At 37.9% G+C, this 19,317-nt stretch overlaps 1 protein-coding gene across 1 annotated transcript in view; it reads left to right on the forward strand.

Annotated features, from left to right (window-relative positions):
• CEP192 (centrosomal protein 192) overlaps window positions 1-19,317 on the forward strand; it is a 131,517-nt gene that overhangs the window by 110,756 nt on the left and 1,444 nt on the right. The window contains exons 39-45 of the mRNA XM_019668227.1: window positions 624-684; window positions 998-1,101; window positions 2,081-2,176; window positions 7,238-7,357; window positions 7,809-7,927; window positions 10,380-10,506; window positions 10,959-11,017. Coding sequence (XP_019523772.1) covers window positions 624-684; window positions 998-1,101; window positions 2,081-2,176; window positions 7,238-7,357; window positions 7,809-7,927; window positions 10,380-10,506; window positions 10,959-11,017 — 686 coding nt within the window. The remainder of the gene's footprint in view (window positions 1-623; window positions 685-997; window positions 1,102-2,080; window positions 2,177-7,237; window positions 7,358-7,808; window positions 7,928-10,379; window positions 10,507-10,958; window positions 11,018-19,317) is intronic.

Raw genomic sequence — 19,317 nt, forward strand, 5'->3', positions numbered from 1 at the left:
AAACACTCGCCCTACCCCTCCCCCATTCCCTCTCCCCTCTCCCTTCTCCCCTCTCCCTCCTTAATGAAACGACCTGCCTTCACTTCCTCAGGCCATTTAGCTGCTGCCACCATGGTGCACTCCTTTGAGGGTCACTGAAAAGCTCCATTTTACCAAATCCAGGGGCTGTTTTATGTGTTTGTTAATTTGACCTCTTAACACTGTTAACCACTCCCTCCTTGGAATTACTTCCTTCTTGGAAGCTCTCCTGGTTTTTCCCTGCCTCACATGCTCCTTCTCAGGATCCACTGCTGACTCCTCTTTTTCCTGGGCCTGCCTGTGTCCCCTTCCTTCTCCCTGCCCTCCCTGTGTCCCAGATAGACATACCAGGCGCCTGCTCAGCTTCTACATGTGGGAATCTCACAAAAACAGAACTCTTGTTTTATCCATGAAAACTGCTGCTCCTCCAGCCTCACCCCTTGTCTGTCAGTAAGTGGCGCCACTGTCTGCCCATTTCTTTGAGCTAAATCCCTGGAAGTTGAATTCTCTTCCTTCCCCCGCTCCTCTCATCCAGTGCATCAGCAAGTCCCTTGCAGTCTGTCTTCAAAATAGATCCCGTACCTGTGCACTGCTTTTCTTCCCAGTGCCATGATTCCAGCCTGATGCAGGCCACCTCATGCATCATCCCTCAGTTACACTACTTCAGTGACGCAGCGACGTCTTAGGGTTCCTCCTGACCCCCTTGTAGTCTCTTTCCCCACATCAGCCATTAATTTCTTAAAAATGTAAGTACTTTATTGTTCCCTTGCTTAAGCCCTTCAGTAGCTTTACATTGCACTTTGATTAAATCCAAAATAGTATCCTATCAAACATGATTCTGTTAGAAAATACTGTAGTTCCTGTTGGACTCCTTTAGGATCTAATGATAGCATTTTTCCCCTATGATGAGGTAATCATAGTAATTATCACACATTATCACAGTAATCTGCTTGTTTACTTACCTCTCCAAGAATTTAAGTTGTTACACATGTGTTCCTTTTAGAAAATTATCTGGAACTTGAGAATCATGGCAACACAGAAGTGAAGTGGCATCTGTCATCTTTAGCTCCACCTTATGTCAAGGTCAGTAATAATTGCCTTGAATATATTTGTTTTAACGTTTAAACTTTTAGGTATGGTGTTTAAAATTTTGAATTATGAGCATAGGTTGAGCTTACTGGCTTTTTGTTCCCCTAATTCATTTTCTTGATTTTCTCTATAGGTGGGTTTAATAATGCATGCCCAGTCTTTTTCACAAGGTGGTTTTGAGAGTCAAATTAGAGAATGTATGTGAAAATATGTGCTTGCTTCATTGAATGCTATCTCCTATAGACCTGATTTTTATCTTAAATAACTTTATTTTGAAAGATATATAGAAATTTTATTTTGGAACATTGTGTGTGTGTGTGTGTGTGTGTGTGTGTGTGTGTGTGTGCATGCATTCATGTACATTTTTCTCTCTCATGTTCTGAGTACTATTGTATGTTTTCTACCAGTGGGAGCTAGTGCAGGAAACAGAATCAAATGTTCTTTGCCACTGACTGTTAGCGTACTGTATACTGCAGATAGTCTCTTCTAGTGACCACTGCCTGAATTGAACATGGTGTCATGTGTGTTGTTAAGAACACCATGGCCTTTTTGGCATGTATTTTGTGTGATGGGAACAATTTTGAGCCATAATATTAACAAAATGTGTGCAACGATAATTCTGGATCTACTAAAAAGAAATAACTGGTTTTTGCATAGGATGTGAAAATGCACATATAGTAGGGTCTTCAGGCTCTTAGCAGAAAAGGCAGTCTTTCGACATTATGAACAGCATGCTACAGATCACTGTAGCCAGGGAGGAATGGCTGCTGACGGTGGGAGGAGAGTCAGTGTGAGGCCTTGCATGAGTTGAGTTTAATAGTGCTCCCACTCTGTGGCAGGTGTTGACCTCTCCTTGTCCACTGCAAAACGGGTTTGGGTGTCTTTCATAACCATAGAGGTAATGGTGTCACTCAGAATTGATCTGTTAACTTTTATATTTTTTCATGTGGTTGTTTAAATGATTACTTCGTAGGGAGTTGATGAAAGTGGAGATGTTTTTAGAGCTACCTATGCAGCGTTCACATGTTCTCCTATTTCTGGTATACTGGAAAGCCATGGAATCCAAAAGGTGAGTTTTGACATTTTTTTACAGCCAGTTGGTAAGAACATGGTGTTGATTGTCCAGGAATGTCTCATTTGTTTCCACCCAGAGCAGTTTGCTTCACCTAGACCAGTGATGCTCACAGTCAGGATGCCACAGGAGAAGAGGCCTGTTTCAGTGCAAGTCAGTGGACTGGTTCCTGTAGCCAAAAGTCCTGCTTTCTAAACAGCAAAACAAAATACCATGCTTAGTGACATGCTTGATTTATATTCTGATAAAAGCACTTCATGTAGCCACAGGCTGCCAGCACTTAGAACATGCTTAGAGTAGCGCTAATCTAGACAATAGCTTTGTCCACCAGTTGTAGTCAGAAAAACCTATCAGTACTCAAAACAACTCAGTGTTCATGACATATAGTCAGTAGTATAGCTTCATGGGTAAATGGTGATAGATCCCTTTAGTACCATGACCCTCTTATATTTTAATTCACCTGTAGACCTGATGTAGCCTCTTCAAATATCTCTTAGTGACACTAGTCATGCACTTGGCTTCAGTAATATACTTTGTCATGTTAGTAGTTGAAACTCATTTAAACTATAGCACTTACATAATATTGGTACATTTATTCAGAGATCAGACATGTAATAAGTAAAGAATCTTTGAGCAATGATAGTAGTCACAAACTCTATGTATTTTACTGTCTGTATAACATGATTCCAGAAGGTTTCTGACTTTTTTGGAAAGACACACAATTCTATAAGTTTATTTCATTTTCTATTTATTTATTTATTTTATTTTAAATTGGGGAATTGGGGGAGGGGAATAATGTTGGAAAATTGGGGGAGGGAACCAGCCAAGTTGTTTTTTTCAGTCTTAGTTGTGGAGGGTGCCACTTGCCTCTAAGCTCAAGGTGCAGTGCTCAATCTTAGTTGCAGGTGGGCGGGAATTGGGTTCAAATCCCATGTGGGAGTTGAACCAGCAGCCTTGTTAAGACTGCATGCTCTATCCAGTGAGCCATCCAGGTGGCAGCTCAGCTCAAGGTGCCAGTTCAGTCTTAGTTGCAGGCGGGGGTTAGCCCACCATCGAACAGGCAGTCTTGTTGTTAGGAGCACGTGCTCTCACCAGCTGAGCCATCCTGTCACTTGTTGGCAGCCCAGCGGCAGCTCAGCTCTGGCCCAGCGTCACTGGCCCATGTGGGAATCGAACCAGCGGCCCTGTTGCTCAGAGATCTCACACTCTTAATCTAACTCTTAACCGACTGAGCCACTTGGCCGGCCCGAGTTTATTTCATTTTCTAGGCAATGCAACTGAACAGGGAACAGACACATTGTTCAACAAAAGTTCAACACCTGGAGGGAAGTTGGGGGAAAAAACAAAAACAAAAACAGGAAGAAGGATTTTCCATGTTCATGGATCAGAAGACCTGACATGATTAAAACAGAAGCACTCCTTAAATTGATCTGTAGATTCAGCACAGTCACAATAAAAATTCTGCTGGTGTGTGAGATGTGTGTGTGTGTGTGTGTGTGTTTGTGTATATAACCAAAACAATCTTGAAAAAGAACAAAGTTGGAGGATTCATACTTCCTAATTTAAAAACCTACAGTAATAAAAATTATGTGGTATTGACATAAGGATAGACATATTGAATATGTGGAATAGACTTGAGAGCCTCAAAATAAACCCTCATATTTTTGGTCAGCTGATTTTTCAATTAGGGTACCAAAACAATTCAATAAAAAAAAAGAATATTTTTCAACAAATGGTCCTGGGACAACTGATGTCCACATGCAAAAGAATTAAATTGGACCCTAATAAAGACAAATAACCAGTTTAAAAAATGGGCAGAGGATCTGAATAGATATATCCCCAAAAAAGATATACAAGTGACTGGTAAACACATGAAAAGACGCCTAGAATTACTAGTCATCAGGGAAATGCAAAATAAAACCACAATGAGATATTGCTTCACACCCACTAGTATGATAATGATTAAAACAACAACAACAACAACAGGTAATAACAAGTTTAGCGAAAGATGTGGAGAAATTTGAACCCTCTTACACTGCTGGTGGGAATGAAAAATGGTTCAGCCGCTGTGGAAAACAGTTTGATATTTCCTCAATAAATTAAGCATAGGATTACCATGTGACCTAGCAATTCCACTTCTGGTTATATAGTCTCCCAAATTGAAAACCAGCCTTATTCCAAATGGCCAAAATGGTGGAATAACCCAAATGTCCATCATTTTATATCCCATACAATGAAATATTATTTGGCTATAAAAAGGAATGAATTACGGATAGTATGCTACCACATGGATGAACCTTGAACATGCTAAGCAAAACAGGTCAGACACAAAAGGCCACATATTGTATGATTCAATTTATGTGGTATATCTAGAATGGGTAAATCTATAGAAAGTAGATTCGTGGTTGCTGGGGTTGGGAATGAAGATAAAGAATGGGGAAGGACTGCTGGTGGTATAAGGGCTTCTTTTTGGATTGTTGAATGTATTTTAAAATTAGATTGTGGTGATGGTTGCACAGTTCTGGCGACACACTAAAAACCACTTGAAATGGGTGAATTATATCTGAGTAAAGCTGTAAAAAAAGAAAAATGAAGGTGCAGGACTAGATTGTCACCCAGGAATTTCTGCTTTTCACACAATACTTAACACAGAAATATAGCCTCCGTTTATTTTGCTGTGTTCATCACTGTATATCCTGGCCTGAATTAACTGCTTACCACCTTGTCAAATGAATTCTAGGTCTGGTTTCTTAGTTTAAGGGAGGAGGGGGCAGCAAGGCACATCATTCTGGGACCATTTAGGGAAGTATTACCAAATAGCACAGTTATTGATACATATATACTAGTGATTCAGAAGAGGAAACATTAGTTTATTAGTTACAACCTAATAAAGTAAAAGACGTACACAATAATTTTTTTAAACATTGGTCAGTTTGATGTAGAATTAAATGAGCTAATGAACATTAAAGTTTCCGTTATGTCCCTACTGTATAACATGCAGTAATATTGGGTTTTCCCTCCTCTTAGTTTATTTTTGGTATTAGGGCCGGCCGCGTGGCGCGATGGTTAAGAACTGGCTTGGAATGCCAGAGGGCCCCAGTTCGGATCCCACATATGAGGGCCAGTGACACTGCCCTCCACAGCTAAGATGCTGAACAACAGCTCAACCTGGAACTGGGCTGCCGTGAGTCGCTGGCTACAGCGTGGGCTGCAGTGGGTTGCCACAGGCTACCATGTGTAGCCAGCAGCCAGGGTGTGTAGCCAGCTACCAACATGAGCGGCCATCCAGAAGCCGGCGACTGATCTGCCTCACCCGGGAAGAGCGCAGTGATGGTGCCAACTTGGGCCAGTGAAGCAACGTCCTCCACAACTAGACTGAAGATCAAAAGGACAGCAACTTGTCTGTTCCCCTTTCCCCAATTCCCCAGTGCTGTTCCCATCCCCGAATTCCCCAATACAAATCTTTAAAAAAAAAAAAAGGAGGAGATGTTAGTGGGATTTGTAGAATACGTGGTACTGCTTCCAGTGGTTCCAGATAATTTGTATATTTTCACTATTTAGGACAGGGTTGTTTTCATTCTTCTATAATCTTCTCAGTGTTTGTATCATCTTTAACAGTATAACTCCCTAATCTTGATGATCTCGTCTCCTTGATCAGTATTCTGCCTTTGCCTCATGCTTTCAGGCTTGTTGGCTGCACATTTCTTATGTTCAGTAGTGACAGAAATTAGGTCACTAAAGTGTTTTAATGTTAAGTCCAGACTCAACGGTACTGATTAATTGTTAACCTAACTAGTAGTCAGTATTTTTAACACTAAATTCTTTGATAAAGAAAGCTCTTAACACTGGTAAACTTTATAAAATACTGGTTTTAAATATTACAACTTTCTCATTGAGCTTTTTATAGGTTGTATGCATACAGTTCATATCTATAACTTTGAGCTGTATGGTCAGGGAAACTTGTTCTGACCAATGTTCTGAAGTTAATCATAAGAAAAGCTGCTATATGTATTATAATGGTGCTCATCTTTTCTACTTCTGTTATACACCAACCCTTGCGTCACATTTTCTGTGTGTCCTTTCAGTCCTCTCAGTTAGTGGCTGTGTGCTAGGCCTTAGTCCTTTACTACCTGGCCAGTAGAGGGTTCCATAAGCATTGCAGTGAAAGATTGAATTGTGTGTCTGGAGTAGGATTTTCCTCATTTAGATCTTGTACTTGACAGTTCTAGGATTTTTTTTTTAATTTATTAACTTTAATTTATATAAAACTAAAGTAACCAAACCAGTAAAATTGATTCACTCTAATTGCAGAATTTACAGTCTAATTGCACAATTTATGTTTGTCCATGGGTATTTTTTTTTTGTCTGTGAGGGAGGTTTTTTTTTGTTTTTTGTTTTTTTATTAAATTATTTTTTATTATGAAATACACATTTTTTAGAATTAGTTTCAGCTGTACAACACAGTGCAATAGTTATACTTTTACCCCTCGAAGTGACAACCCCCGTCCCCCAATCCGCCGCCCTATTCCCCCCCCATCATACATATCTATTACAAATCCCTTGACTCCACTCCTACACTATACTCCACGTCCCATGACTCTCTCTCTCTCTATATATATATATATTCACTTGTAGTTGACATACAATATTATACAACATCAGCTTCAGGTGTGCAGTGCAGTGATCAAGCCTCTTCCCTGTCCATGATGCAAGACATGTGACCACCTGACACCTATTTTCTCCTTCCAGCTATCTTAGAACTCCTCTTCCCGGCAACGTAACTCTGGGGTGGGCCTAGGATTTTTGATAACTTCTTTTTCAGTTAACAACATTTACATTTTGAGGAATATGTTACATAAAGCCTTAAAGAACAGTATATTTTGGATCTGGTATAGTAACAAGCCCACTAAAAATAGAATTGTTCAAATTAGTGGCAAAACTAGATAATGCAAAAATGTTTTTCCCTTTAATTTTTCATACTAACACTTTGAATTGGTAATCTAACTACGTGTGTGTAAGGTTCCGTGTCAGAATCTCTCTCCTGGATGTGTTTTGTAGGTCTCTATCACATTTTTGCCCAGAGATAAAGGAGAGTATGCTCAGTTTTGGGATGTTGAGTGTCACCCACTTAAAGAGCCTCACATGAAACATACCTTGAGATTTCAGCTCTCTGGACAAGTGAGTATTACAGTAAATTTAAGTAAATTAGTGTGTGTGTGTGTGTGTGTGTGTGTGTGTGTGTGTGTGTGTATTAAAAACACTGCCTGAAACTGACATGAAAAACTGGCTTGAAAATGCAGAATATTTTCCTGTTATTATTCTAATTTTATTAATTCTGCTGTATAGCTGTATAATCTTAATTTTCTCATTTATTTTTATTGATTGGCATGTTTGAGGTCTGAGTTTGGCTTTATGAAATCTGTGTTTGGCTTGATTAGGTAAGATGCTGTGTGTGTGTGAGAAACTGAACAGTACAAAGTAGGTTTTGCGATTTAGGGAATTTAAATCATAAGCCTTCTTTGAAAAACAGTGTGAAGGAAATAGTAGAATTCAAATAGGTAAATGTTGTATTTTCCTAGAATATTTATTTCTCCTCCCCAACTCTGTTATTTTTTTTTTATATATACAGAGTATCAAAGCAGGAAATGAGCCTGAAAACTCATGCATTTCTACAGATACCCTTATTAAAATAGATAATTTAGTTAAGCCCCGAAGACAAGCTGTATCAGAGACTTCTCTCGTACCTGGGTATGTTGTTGTTGTCATTCTTAAAATTTTTCCCCCCCAGTACTTTATTGAGGTTTAATTTCATTCAGTAAAATTCTCAATGACTTTACCTATGAGTTACATGTGTTACTACCACTCTGATCAAGATAGAGACTACTATTCTTCCCCCCTGGAAAGTACTTTTGTATCCCTTTGCAGTCACCCCAGGGTTTGTTGTGTTCTGATCTATTACCATAGGTTAGTTTTGTTGAATTTCATGTACATATGCACTCTTTTTGTCTGGCTTCTTTCACTTAACATACTGCTTTTTGGGATTCATTTGTGTTGTTGAGTGTATCTGTAGTTTGTTCCTTTATTGTTTAGTATTCCATTATATGAACATATCTTAATTCATTTTCCTGTGGACATTTGAGTGGCTTCTAATATGGAGCCATTGTGAATGAAGGTGCTGTGAACATTATTGTATATGTATTTTTCTGGGCGTATTTTTTCATTTTGGGGGAGTAAAAGTACCTAAGAATGGAATTGCTGGGTCATATGACAATCATGTGTTTAACTTTAAAATAAACTGCCAGACAGCTTTCCTAAAGTGGTTGTACCATTTTACATTCCCCAAAACATTCAGAAGATATCTATGAAAGTAGATTCTTAAAAACTTTTTATAATGTATATTTCATACCAGCAGCTTACACAGCTTTAATAACATTTAAGTATTTTACCTAATGAAAATGTTTCTAATAATCCTTAATTAACTAATACTTAAGTCTAAGTTAGCTCTGAAGGAAGACGCTTGTAAGAAAAATATGTTAAATGCTTGCTGAATTTAAGTAAATGTGGCCATTTATTTCTAATAGAAGTGAATAATGCATTAGAATCCTTTAAAGAATATGTGTTCTTACCACACTCTATGCCATTTACTCATCTGCTCATCTCATACTAAGTGCTCACTGCGTGCCAGGCAGTAGAGATGAGACAGTGAGCAAAACTGCCCTGGTCTTTGCCTCCACCGCCTTTACCTTCTGGAGAAGGAGCCTCATTATAAATAATCACACTAACAGGCTTCAGTACAACTTGTGGAAAGGACTGGAAGGAAGAAAATGGGAAACATGGGGAAATATGACAGCGGGAGCTTGATCTGTTGTATCTGGGAAGAACCTCCCTGAAATGGGACCTTTAAGTTGGGGAGAATGAGTGGAAATGACCTAGGTGAAGAGGACTGTATAAACAACCAGGGTGGTGGGGATTGTTGGCTCTTAAAGAACTAAAAGCATCCCACAGACCTAGAGCACAGGGGAGGAGGGAGAGTTGTATGAGGTGAGTCTGGAGAGGGAAGTGGGCAGAATGCAGACCAGGGAGGGCCTTGTGTCAGATGTTATCTGTAAAGCTACTGGAAGCCATTGAATGACATGATCAGTTTCAAGTATTTACCAAAAAAAAATCTCTCTGGCTATAGTATAGACTGATTAGAAGAAGGCCAGAGTATTTATGGTAAAACAGGTCAGAGGGTATTCTTAAGCATTCCAGGATTAAGATAATGTCAAGGAAGATGATGAGAAATAGACGCTTTTGAAGTATATTGGAAGGAAATTTGAAGGACTCAGTGATGGGTTGGATAAAGGGGCATGAGAAAGAAGGGAGTCAAGGTCAGCTCCCAGATACCATTCCCTGAGACAGGAAATACAAGTGGAGCCTCAGGTTTGAGGAGGAAGGTAACAAGTTTATTTTGGGTTTGCGGAGAGGTCTTTGAGATAGCCATAAGGAGATAATTGTGTGGTGATTGGATATGTTGCCCAGAGGCTCAGTCTGAGATGAAAACCAAACCTGGGAATCACGTAGGTGTGAGGTCACTGGATCACTTGAGATGGGATTTCCGCCTAGGGAGTGTCGAGGGAGCAGTTAGGGGTATCCAGGGCCAAGCCTCATGAGACAGAAGCATTAGGGGTGAAGGAGTGGAGATGAGCCTGCAGTCGTCAAGTGGCCAGAAAAATGAGTCTGCAGCATGGAATCTGGAAGCCAAGGCAAGAGGAAGTGGTCACTACCATCAAGTGCTACCAAGAGGCCAGAGCTGGTGTTCACTCTCTCAGAGTAGTCTGTGGCCCTATAAGAATGAAGATTATCAGTGGGCTGCACTGTGAGCAATCAGAGTAAAACGAACTCAGGTGAAAGGGCCACGTTTTATAAACTGGGTTTGAAGCGAGTAGAGAATCAGACTTGAGTGAGGAAGAGGGGTGGAGGTGGCGCTGCTGTCCTATCTCACATAACTGACCCAGCACCTTTGTAAGAGTATTCCTGCTGTCGGCATTTTATCTTTATACAATTTATGAGTAGTTAAATGGCTATTATAAAACAATTTTTTAACTGACTTGTGAGAGGAAACACAAATTAAAGCAACACTTCATAATTTAATATATATAAATAGTTTAAATTACTGTGGATTTTAAATAGATGACTTTTAAACCTCTTTCCAAAGCAGAAAACTTGACTTGACCCACCGTGGAGTTTATGCCCCAAAAGATGTGTATCGGTTTCCACCAACTAAAGTTGGGGAATCAAGGACATTAAAAGTTAATTTGCGAAATAATTCCTTTATTACACACTCGGTAAGTTGGGAATACTACTGTGGGTTTTGGAAAAGTACATGTATTGAACTATTTGATAAACATTTTCCTGATAATTAGAAGTTTGTGTTATAGATTATATTTAAGTTGTATTAGTGAGTTAATTTTTTAAATGCCTTAATACCATATTTGAAAAGAAACTCATGGGAAGTTCATGACGCTTTATCTGAAAGACAAAAATATAGCACGTTTTCATATTTTTTATTTTTTAACTTTTTCTCTTGTTTTCTGTTTGTTCTGTACCATCAGACTAACATTTCTATGTAACACTCTAGGTAAAGCTACATTAAATTCGTATTAAAATTCCCTTATATGTCTTTATGAGCATTTATTGTCTTAATTTTGTGGCTTTACTTAAATTTACAAATGTAAATGTATGTTCAAATATCTATAACTTGTATAAACTTAATGAAGTGTTTCCTATTAAATTCCAGCTGAAGTTTTTAAGTCCCAGGGAGCCTTTCTACGTCAAGCATTCAAAATATTCTTTGAGGTGAGTTTATCGTACATCAAAGTGTTCTCATCCTAGTGCAGGGCTTTGTTTTCAGGACATCAGGATTTCTCTTGGGAGTTAAGACTTGTGAGGTCTCCGTCACTCGCAGCCCCACATCTTCATCACCAACACCATAGAGCAGTAAACATGGGTCTTCATAAATAGGAAAAGAGATAAGGAATGCCTGCTGGATAATTATTTCGTGAGTGTCCACTTGTGTACTTCACAGTGTAGCAACCAAACTTCATGAACTGTTTTAGACTTAACATATGAGTCCTGTTACCTGGTATTTTGCCAGCCACATAAATACATAGAACCTTAATTACCTTGTGATTAACTTTAGAATAATTCCTGCTTCAAATATTATTTTCGCTATGTTGAGAGCCAGGGATTTAAATTTTCATTAATTTCGACAAAAATTCGTTTTCCCAGATTAATTGGGAAAACTTTTATTGTATTTTCCATTGTCGTTTTTCAAATATCCTATATTGTTCTTAAATCAAGGCCTCATTTTCTTGTTGTCCTTGTTAATTTTTTTTTCCATATGATGTACATTTAACTTGAAATCTCAAACTTGATTGTTGCTGTTATTTAGCATTTTAATAGTGAGGTTCTGTTAGACTTAATACTGAAGAGTAATTCCATCTTCATCTTTAATTAAACCATTTAATTATTATATAATAAGATACTTCATTTTAACATGAGGAGATTATTCCAAAAATGTGTTATTTACTATGAAAACTTGGAGCCTTGGCAAACATTCTAGGACTGTCTTTAGTGAGTTACTAAGTCCAGCAGTGCTGTACTCTAGAAATTTACACGTATCTCTAGATACTGACACATATCTCTAGATACTGAAAGGGCGGGGGGCGTGTTCCCTCCACCTTTTACCTTTTCTTTTCAGTTTCTCATGTCTTCTACCACCCTTTCCTTATCCTGTGTACTTACATACTTGTTACATATGTTATTTATATACGTGTTATATACATGTTATTTATATACTTGGGAGTTCAGCACTTTCATCGCCTCCTAAGGAGGCTGACCTAGGGGCAAACTGCAAATTCAATAATGAATATATTTAGAAAGTTATCATAGACTTACTAATCTCTCTATGCGTCAGTTTCCTGTTTGGTAAAATGGAATGATAATGCTCCTGACAGCATGGAATTGTTATGAGGACTGCATAAGAGATGTGTGAGTGTTAGTGCCCATTCATAGGAAGCACTCAGCAGATGATGGCATTTTTAGAGTTATTATTATTATTACTATTTTATTAGTTTCAGGTGTACAAAACAATATAATAGATATTTACACCCTTCACAAAGTGATAACCACCTCCCCCCAATCTACTACCTGTCTGACATCGTATATTAATAAAGCCCTCCTTTTAGTTGGCCTTACGGGCAGGATCCATCAAGATTAACTCCAGAGATTTTGATACAACATCACTGTTTTTTATTAGTGCTTTCCCATTTAATCTATTCAACAGCTACATAGAAGAGAAAAGCCTAAGTTTTAAAAACTACCAAACCCAAGTTTTCCAGCTTCTCTTCTCTGAGTTCTTGCCTCCTAGCAGTCTGTGGACCCCTTCAGTTAATGAAGGTTTGCCCTGATGATTTAAAACTAGTGATGTTATAATAGGTGGTACTGCTAAATACATGGTGGTATAACTGCAGAAGCAATTACCTTATTTTAAAGATAGATTATTTAAATTTCCAATTGTGGTAACTTTTTAGTAATTGAGTACAAATAGATACTGAATAAATGAGCTCTCCTGAATACTATTATTATCTGAATTTGAACTTTATCATAACTATTGTTTCTCTTTTATTTTTTATTTTAATATTTTTATTGAGGTAAAATTCACGTGATATAAAATTAATGTTAACCATTTTAAGTGTAAAAATCAGTTGCATGCATTCAGTACATTTACAATTGTTTGTACAACCATTACCACTGTCTAGATCCAGAACATTTTCTTTTCTTTTAAAAATTTTTTTTTTTAATTGGGGAACAGTGTGTTTTTCCAGGACCCATCAGCTCCAAGTCAAGTAGTTGTTTTAATCTAGTTGTGGAGGGCGCAGCTCAATGGCCCATGCAGGAATCGAACCGGCATCTTTGGTGTTATGAGCACTGTGTCTAACCAGCTGAGCTAACCGGCCGCCCCTCTCTTATGATTTTAAAAAATCCTATTTATATAGCAATCAGAAATAGAGTATTCATTGTATTAAACTTAACTAGAAATGTGTAGGGCCTATTTGAAACAGACCTTTTTTTAATATATAAATTATTTTTTCAGTTACACATTGATATACATTCAATAACATTTTATATTTTCAGGTGTATAGTAGCGTGATTAGACATTTATATAATTTATGCAGTGATTTTTACCCCCCTGCTCTGCTCCCCATTAGTCTAATACTCACCTGGCACTATACATAGTTGTTGCAGTATTATTGACTATATTCTCTATGCTGTGCTTTACATCTCCATGACTATTCCATAAGTACCAATTTGTACTTCACCTTTTTTCACCCAGCTCCCAACTTCTCCCCTGTGGCAACCATCACTTTGTTCTCTGTATATGTAAATCTGTTTTTGTTTAGTTTGTTCATTTATTCTGTTCTTTAGATTCCACAGATAAGTGAGATCATATGGAATTTGTCTTTCTCAGTCTGACTTATTTCACGCTCTAAGTCTGTCCATGTTGTGGTACTGTTTTCCTTTTATTCTCTGGTTCACATCCCTGATCTTAACCAGCTTTAGGCAGTTGTATATCTTTAAACATTAAATAGATGAGGTGGAATACTTCTGTGTAAACCAGCATATGCCTGGCAGAACTTACTGGAAGGGCTTAAATTTTTGTTTCAAGGAGCTCTTCTTATCTAAAAAAATATGATAAAAAAAATATATAGATAGATATATACACACACACACACACGTTTTTTTTTAAAAAGCTTCTTTAAAAAGTTCCAAGAAATCTTGCAGATTTTTTTTTTAATTCCCTTGAACAGCCTAGTACTAACTTTTTTAAAAAAGCAATGTTTGCATTCAGCTTATCTATAGTTTTGGTAAGGAATCATTATTTAAAATAGGTGTTAAATTGTGTAACTTTATGTCACTGTTCCCAACTTTATGGGTAGAGGATGAGGCAATCAAAACTTGCCTGGAGTTAAATATTCATTTTCCAACTTTCATCACTGAATACATTGTGGTTTCAAATTCTCTATTGATGTTATATTTTTTGCTTAATTTGCTTCACAGATTTTTTTAAAATTCTATTTCAGCTGAAATTTGTAAGCCAAATTAGTTATCTTCTTGACCCTTTGCAGAAAAAGAACCTAACCCTGTTCTGTTACAATAGTGTTTCAAGCAACAGAATATACTCCTAATATGGAGTGTAGGAACAAGACAAAATGAATGAAAGGGATATAAGGGAAATTTGAGGTGGCAATCCTGTAGTGTACAGTATTTGTCACTGAGGTATTATAAATTCATAGAATACTGACATTACCTAAAATCAAATGTCGAATTACTTTCATATTAGTCATCTTTATTTTTCATCATCTACATTTTTTAACAAGCTAGTAACATTTTCTGTGTGAATGTCCCTGGATTTAATAGTTGTCTTAATAGCAGCAGCTACCACTGCTCTTTCCCCTCCTCCTTTTGACTTCAATATTATAGACATGATGAAAAAATTTTAATGAGAAATTCAACTTTTATAAATGAGATGGCATTTTGCTTGGCTTCAACTTGTTTTTTAAAATCCAATTTTGAAATATAAAATGTGTTCATTGCTAGCCACTTAAAAGTAGATCTTTTTAGAGTTGAACTTCTTGACTTACCATTCTAGTGCTAGAAAATTTGAAGCTGTCACAAATTAGAGCACTGCTTTTCTTTGCAGCTGAGGTAATGTTAACAACATATAAAAGAACTTAGAAACATGAGAAAATAGGGGGTTTTTTTAGTTTTTTTTTAAGCTGAGCCATCCTGCCACCTGTTGGCAGCTCAGCGGCTGCTCAGCTCGGGCCGGGAATCAAATCTGCAACCCTGTTTCTCAGAGCTCGCACTCTTGAGCGAGCTCTTAACCAACTGAGCCATTTGGCCGGCCCTGAGAAAATAGTTTTAAATTGAGCAAAATTTGGGCAGTTTACATAAGCTAGCATTGAAAATAGCATCACAAGATACATCTTGTTTGCTGTATACTCATTATTACTTTAAAATATTTTAAAATTTTTATGCTTTGAAGATAAATAAGGTAATTTTATACTTTAATTAGTGGCAAATAATTAGTATTCTGAGCACTGTGAGTTTCCAGAAAGTTTTTATCCATATTAGCTATCATTATGGAACTTCGAATAAATATGTAATGTTACAAATTCCAACATCAACTCTAATAGCAGCAACTCAGCATACATTTGATAAGAATAAGAAAATCATGTGTGTAAAGCACTAACTCTGTGATCTATTTAACTAAATGAAGTAAGCTCTAGATCGGGTCGGCAAACTTTTGAGGCAGAAGAGCGACCAGGGGTCAGCAAACTGCGGCTCGCAAGCGTGTGGCTCTGAAGTAAAATTGAAAATGAAAATAAAACTATCATAATTTCATTTATAAAATTTTTAAAGGATATTATTCACATAATGGTGATTATGTAAAAATATATTTAAGACTCTCTAATTTTTTAATTGTTTGAGGGACAGGATTGGCTCTTCCAGGGGTCAGCAAACTTTTGAGACGGCACGTACCCAAAGAGCCGCATGTGGCTCGCGGGCTGCAATTTGCCGACCCCTGCTTTAGGTCATAGAAAACTTTTCACTCATGACATGGCCATAAGCTTAAATTTTACATAAAGGAAAGTAGAAAAGCTGACTTCTTTATACATAAGAATGACTTCTTTCAACTTGAGAGAAGAAGCAGATCTTTGCTATAGTATCTCACTTAGAATTTTTACCACAAAACTGAAATAGTGGGTATTATTATAAGTTTTGAGTGCTTTTGTATTTGTGCCAAATATTAGACACTTTGACTTTGGACAAGGGCTCATGAAATATAATTGCTGGTTGAGAGCAACAGTTAGCTTGCTTTGACAGGTGAAACAAAATCTTTTCTGAGAATCATGAGAAACAATTTTCAGCCTTTCATGACATTTTTGTTCATTAGATCGCTGTCCGTGACATTAGTAGGTGCACACTTCCCAGTTACAGTGTGACTTGAATCATCTCTAGGGCACATGAGGTAATAATAGCACCTTTCGCAAGGCTGTTGTGAGGCCTGATAGCACTGCTGTCAGTAAGCTTCCAGGCGGCACACAAAAGTGGCACGTGACCTGTGGGATGTAAACTGACTGCAGTATAAATAAAGCAGGAGAGTTTTCCCCCAAGAAGTTACAGGGGTTTGCCTAATGCAGAGGTGGGTGAGCATTAATGTATCTCAGGGATGTTTAGCCCACTTAGTGACAGATTATAAAGAAGGTAAAGGAAACATTAAGTTTTTTGTAAAGGTTCTTTTTTGGATTCTAGGTGATCATCCCTCTCTCATGTCTTTTTTTTTTTAATTTTTTTATTGGGGAATTGGGGGGATGGGAACAGTGCTGGGGAATTGGGGAAAGGGGAACAGACAAGTTGCTGTCGTTTTGTTCTTCAGTCTAGTTGTGGAGGACGTTGCTTCACTGGCCCAAGTTGGCACCATCATTGCGCTCTTCTCAGGCGAGGCAAATCAGTCGCCGGCTTCTGGACGGCCGCTCACTGCGGCTGCTGGCCGCTCACGCTGGCTGCTGGGCACACACGGTAGCCCATGGCAACCCACTGCCACAGGGGCTGCAGCCTACACCGTCGCCGGCGACTCATGGCAGCCCAGCTCCAGGTTGAGCTGTTGTTCAGCATCTTAGCTGTGGAGGGCAGTGTCACTGGCCCTCATATGTGGGATCCGAACCGGGGCCCTCTGGCGTCCCAAGCCAGTTCTTAACCATCGCGCCACTCGGCCGGCCCTCTCATGTCTTTTTAAACATAATTTGTTCATGTTCCCACTTGGCCCTGAAAAGCATCCTTCTGTTAACCTATTGTGTTATTCAAGGCTAATCTCCTGAGATGTCGTAGGTAATGTGTTTCCCCTCTTCTGTGCCCAGGTCTCCATGCACATAGCGTGCTGCAGGTCCTTGCCAGCTCTAGCTTCTAAGCTGACAGACCCTGCCGTGTCATTTAAAAGGGAAGGACAATTCTCACAGAGTCACAGACAGGGAACAACACTGCCATTGAGCTGTCTTTACTTTTCACCCATGCACAGGAAACAAGCAATTTGTTACTTTTTTTCAAATTCTTTGATAATGATGGTACCTTGGCTATGCTAATGTGCTAGCTTTTTCCTACAAAAAGTATTCCTTTTAAATTAAAAAAGAAAAACTATGGTTTATATAATTTGTAGCTTCTGATAAGCCCTTTTTAAGTGTAGGTTAGGGGCATGGAGTGAATGAGGCGGTTTAGAGCACACTTCACAACTGCCTCTGTGCTTTTAATGGGGTTTTGCTCCTGTGTGTACCTTTGCTATAAAATTGGTAATTAGCTAGTGAAAGGTTTTGAACTAGACCTCTCCATTAGGTTCAGCATACTTTACTATACCTTTTCCCATGTGTGTGTGTGTGTGTGTGTGTGTCTAGGGAAGGAAGAGGGGGAAGAGAGAGAGAGAGATTGAGATTAAAGCAGTTTTTAATAATAGTACTTTTAAAATGTCCATCTTACTGGTAGTGTTGTATAGCTGTATTAAACTTCATGGCTCTTTCTAAATTGTACTCCACTTTATTCAAAGTAATCTGTAAAACTAAAGCAGATACATGTTTATCATAATACGTTTTTTAAAAACACTTCCTCATGAATATAGAACAGTTTTATATCCATACTGAAATTTGTTAATAATGGGATCTTCCAGAAATTTACTTTGGGATGTTTTATTCCTTTTAGTAATTCATATATTGTAGAGCCTCTTAAATTGGCAGATTATATACTACATTATTCTGAGTATTGAAGTGCTAATGTGAAAGAGAAAATTGTAGTTTATCAATGCCATGGACAAGGTACCATTTTTTAAAAAGGTACACTGGCTTTGATGTGGGGAAATAAGGTATTAATCTATTTGGGGAAAAGAACTCAGACTCTAAATACACATGTATAATTTTTTTTTCTGCATTATCAGGTATATCCAGGAAAAGGGCTTTGAAATACTTAAGCTATTTTCTAAATTTCTAGCTATTGGAAACAGAAGTATATATCAGTTCTGATTGCTCAATTTTATTTCTTTTATTTTTAAAAATTTTTTATATTTATTTATTTCATTTATTTATTTATTTATTTTAGCTGAGCCATCCTGCCACCTGTTGGCAACTCAGCGGCAGCTCAGCTTGGGCCGGGAATCAAACCTGCAACCCTGTTTCTCAGAGCTCGCACTCTTGAACAAGCTCTTAACCAACTGAGCCACTCAGCTGGCCCTCTGATTTGCTGAATTTTAAAATATGTGGCTCAAAGGTGGGACCAGGGGATGAAGTACTTCCCCTCTGAGGGAAGTCTCAAAGCTATAAATTTTCATTTAAAAACTATTAAGACTGAAAGCTGGTGACATCACACAGGCTATGATAAAGTATATGTAGTCTCATTCACCACAAGAATAAAGGTATATTTTTGACTCTTGGGACCTATGTAGTTTTATGAACAAAAACAAACCTGCCCACATACTACTTTTAAATATGAGATACTCATTACCTGTCTCTATATAATCTGAAAATCAGTTTTCAAGAAGGTTTTTTATAAAAGTTTCATATGAATTTTAGAGCAAAAACTATGCAACTCTGTTAATGACAGGCATGGGACAAGTTGGTTTATGTTCTTCCCAGTTGAGATGCTGCCGAAGTCAGTAAGGTCAGGATATGTAGGGTGTTCTGTCACCTTTTCTTAGGTAGACAGGCACCTGCTTTTGCAGACAGAATATGAAGCTCTATACACAATAGATCAGAACTCTGATTTCCCCTTTCCTATTTTTATTGGTTAGCCAGGAATACATATGCAGTACTGTATGAATCAGATTTTAGATTTTTCTCTCCTTTGTGCTATTTTCATATTAAATAATAACATCAAAGAAATGAGAACTAAATTTAAGTTGAATATCACTGGACCAGTTTCTTTCATCACAAACCTTCTGAGCTCTCTGTAGACATGTGCTTACCGTATTTGCCGGCGTATAAGACGATTTTTTGGCCCTGAAAAATATGCCTCCAAGTGGGGGGTCGTCTTATACGCCAGGTACACTTCAG

The sequence above is a fragment of the Hipposideros armiger genome, unplaced genomic scaffold, assembly GCF_001890085.2.
Source record: "Hipposideros armiger isolate ML-2016 unplaced genomic scaffold, ASM189008v1 scaffold_522, whole genome shotgun sequence".
Classification (NCBI taxonomy): Eukaryota; Metazoa; Chordata; class Mammalia; order Chiroptera; family Hipposideridae; genus Hipposideros; species Hipposideros armiger.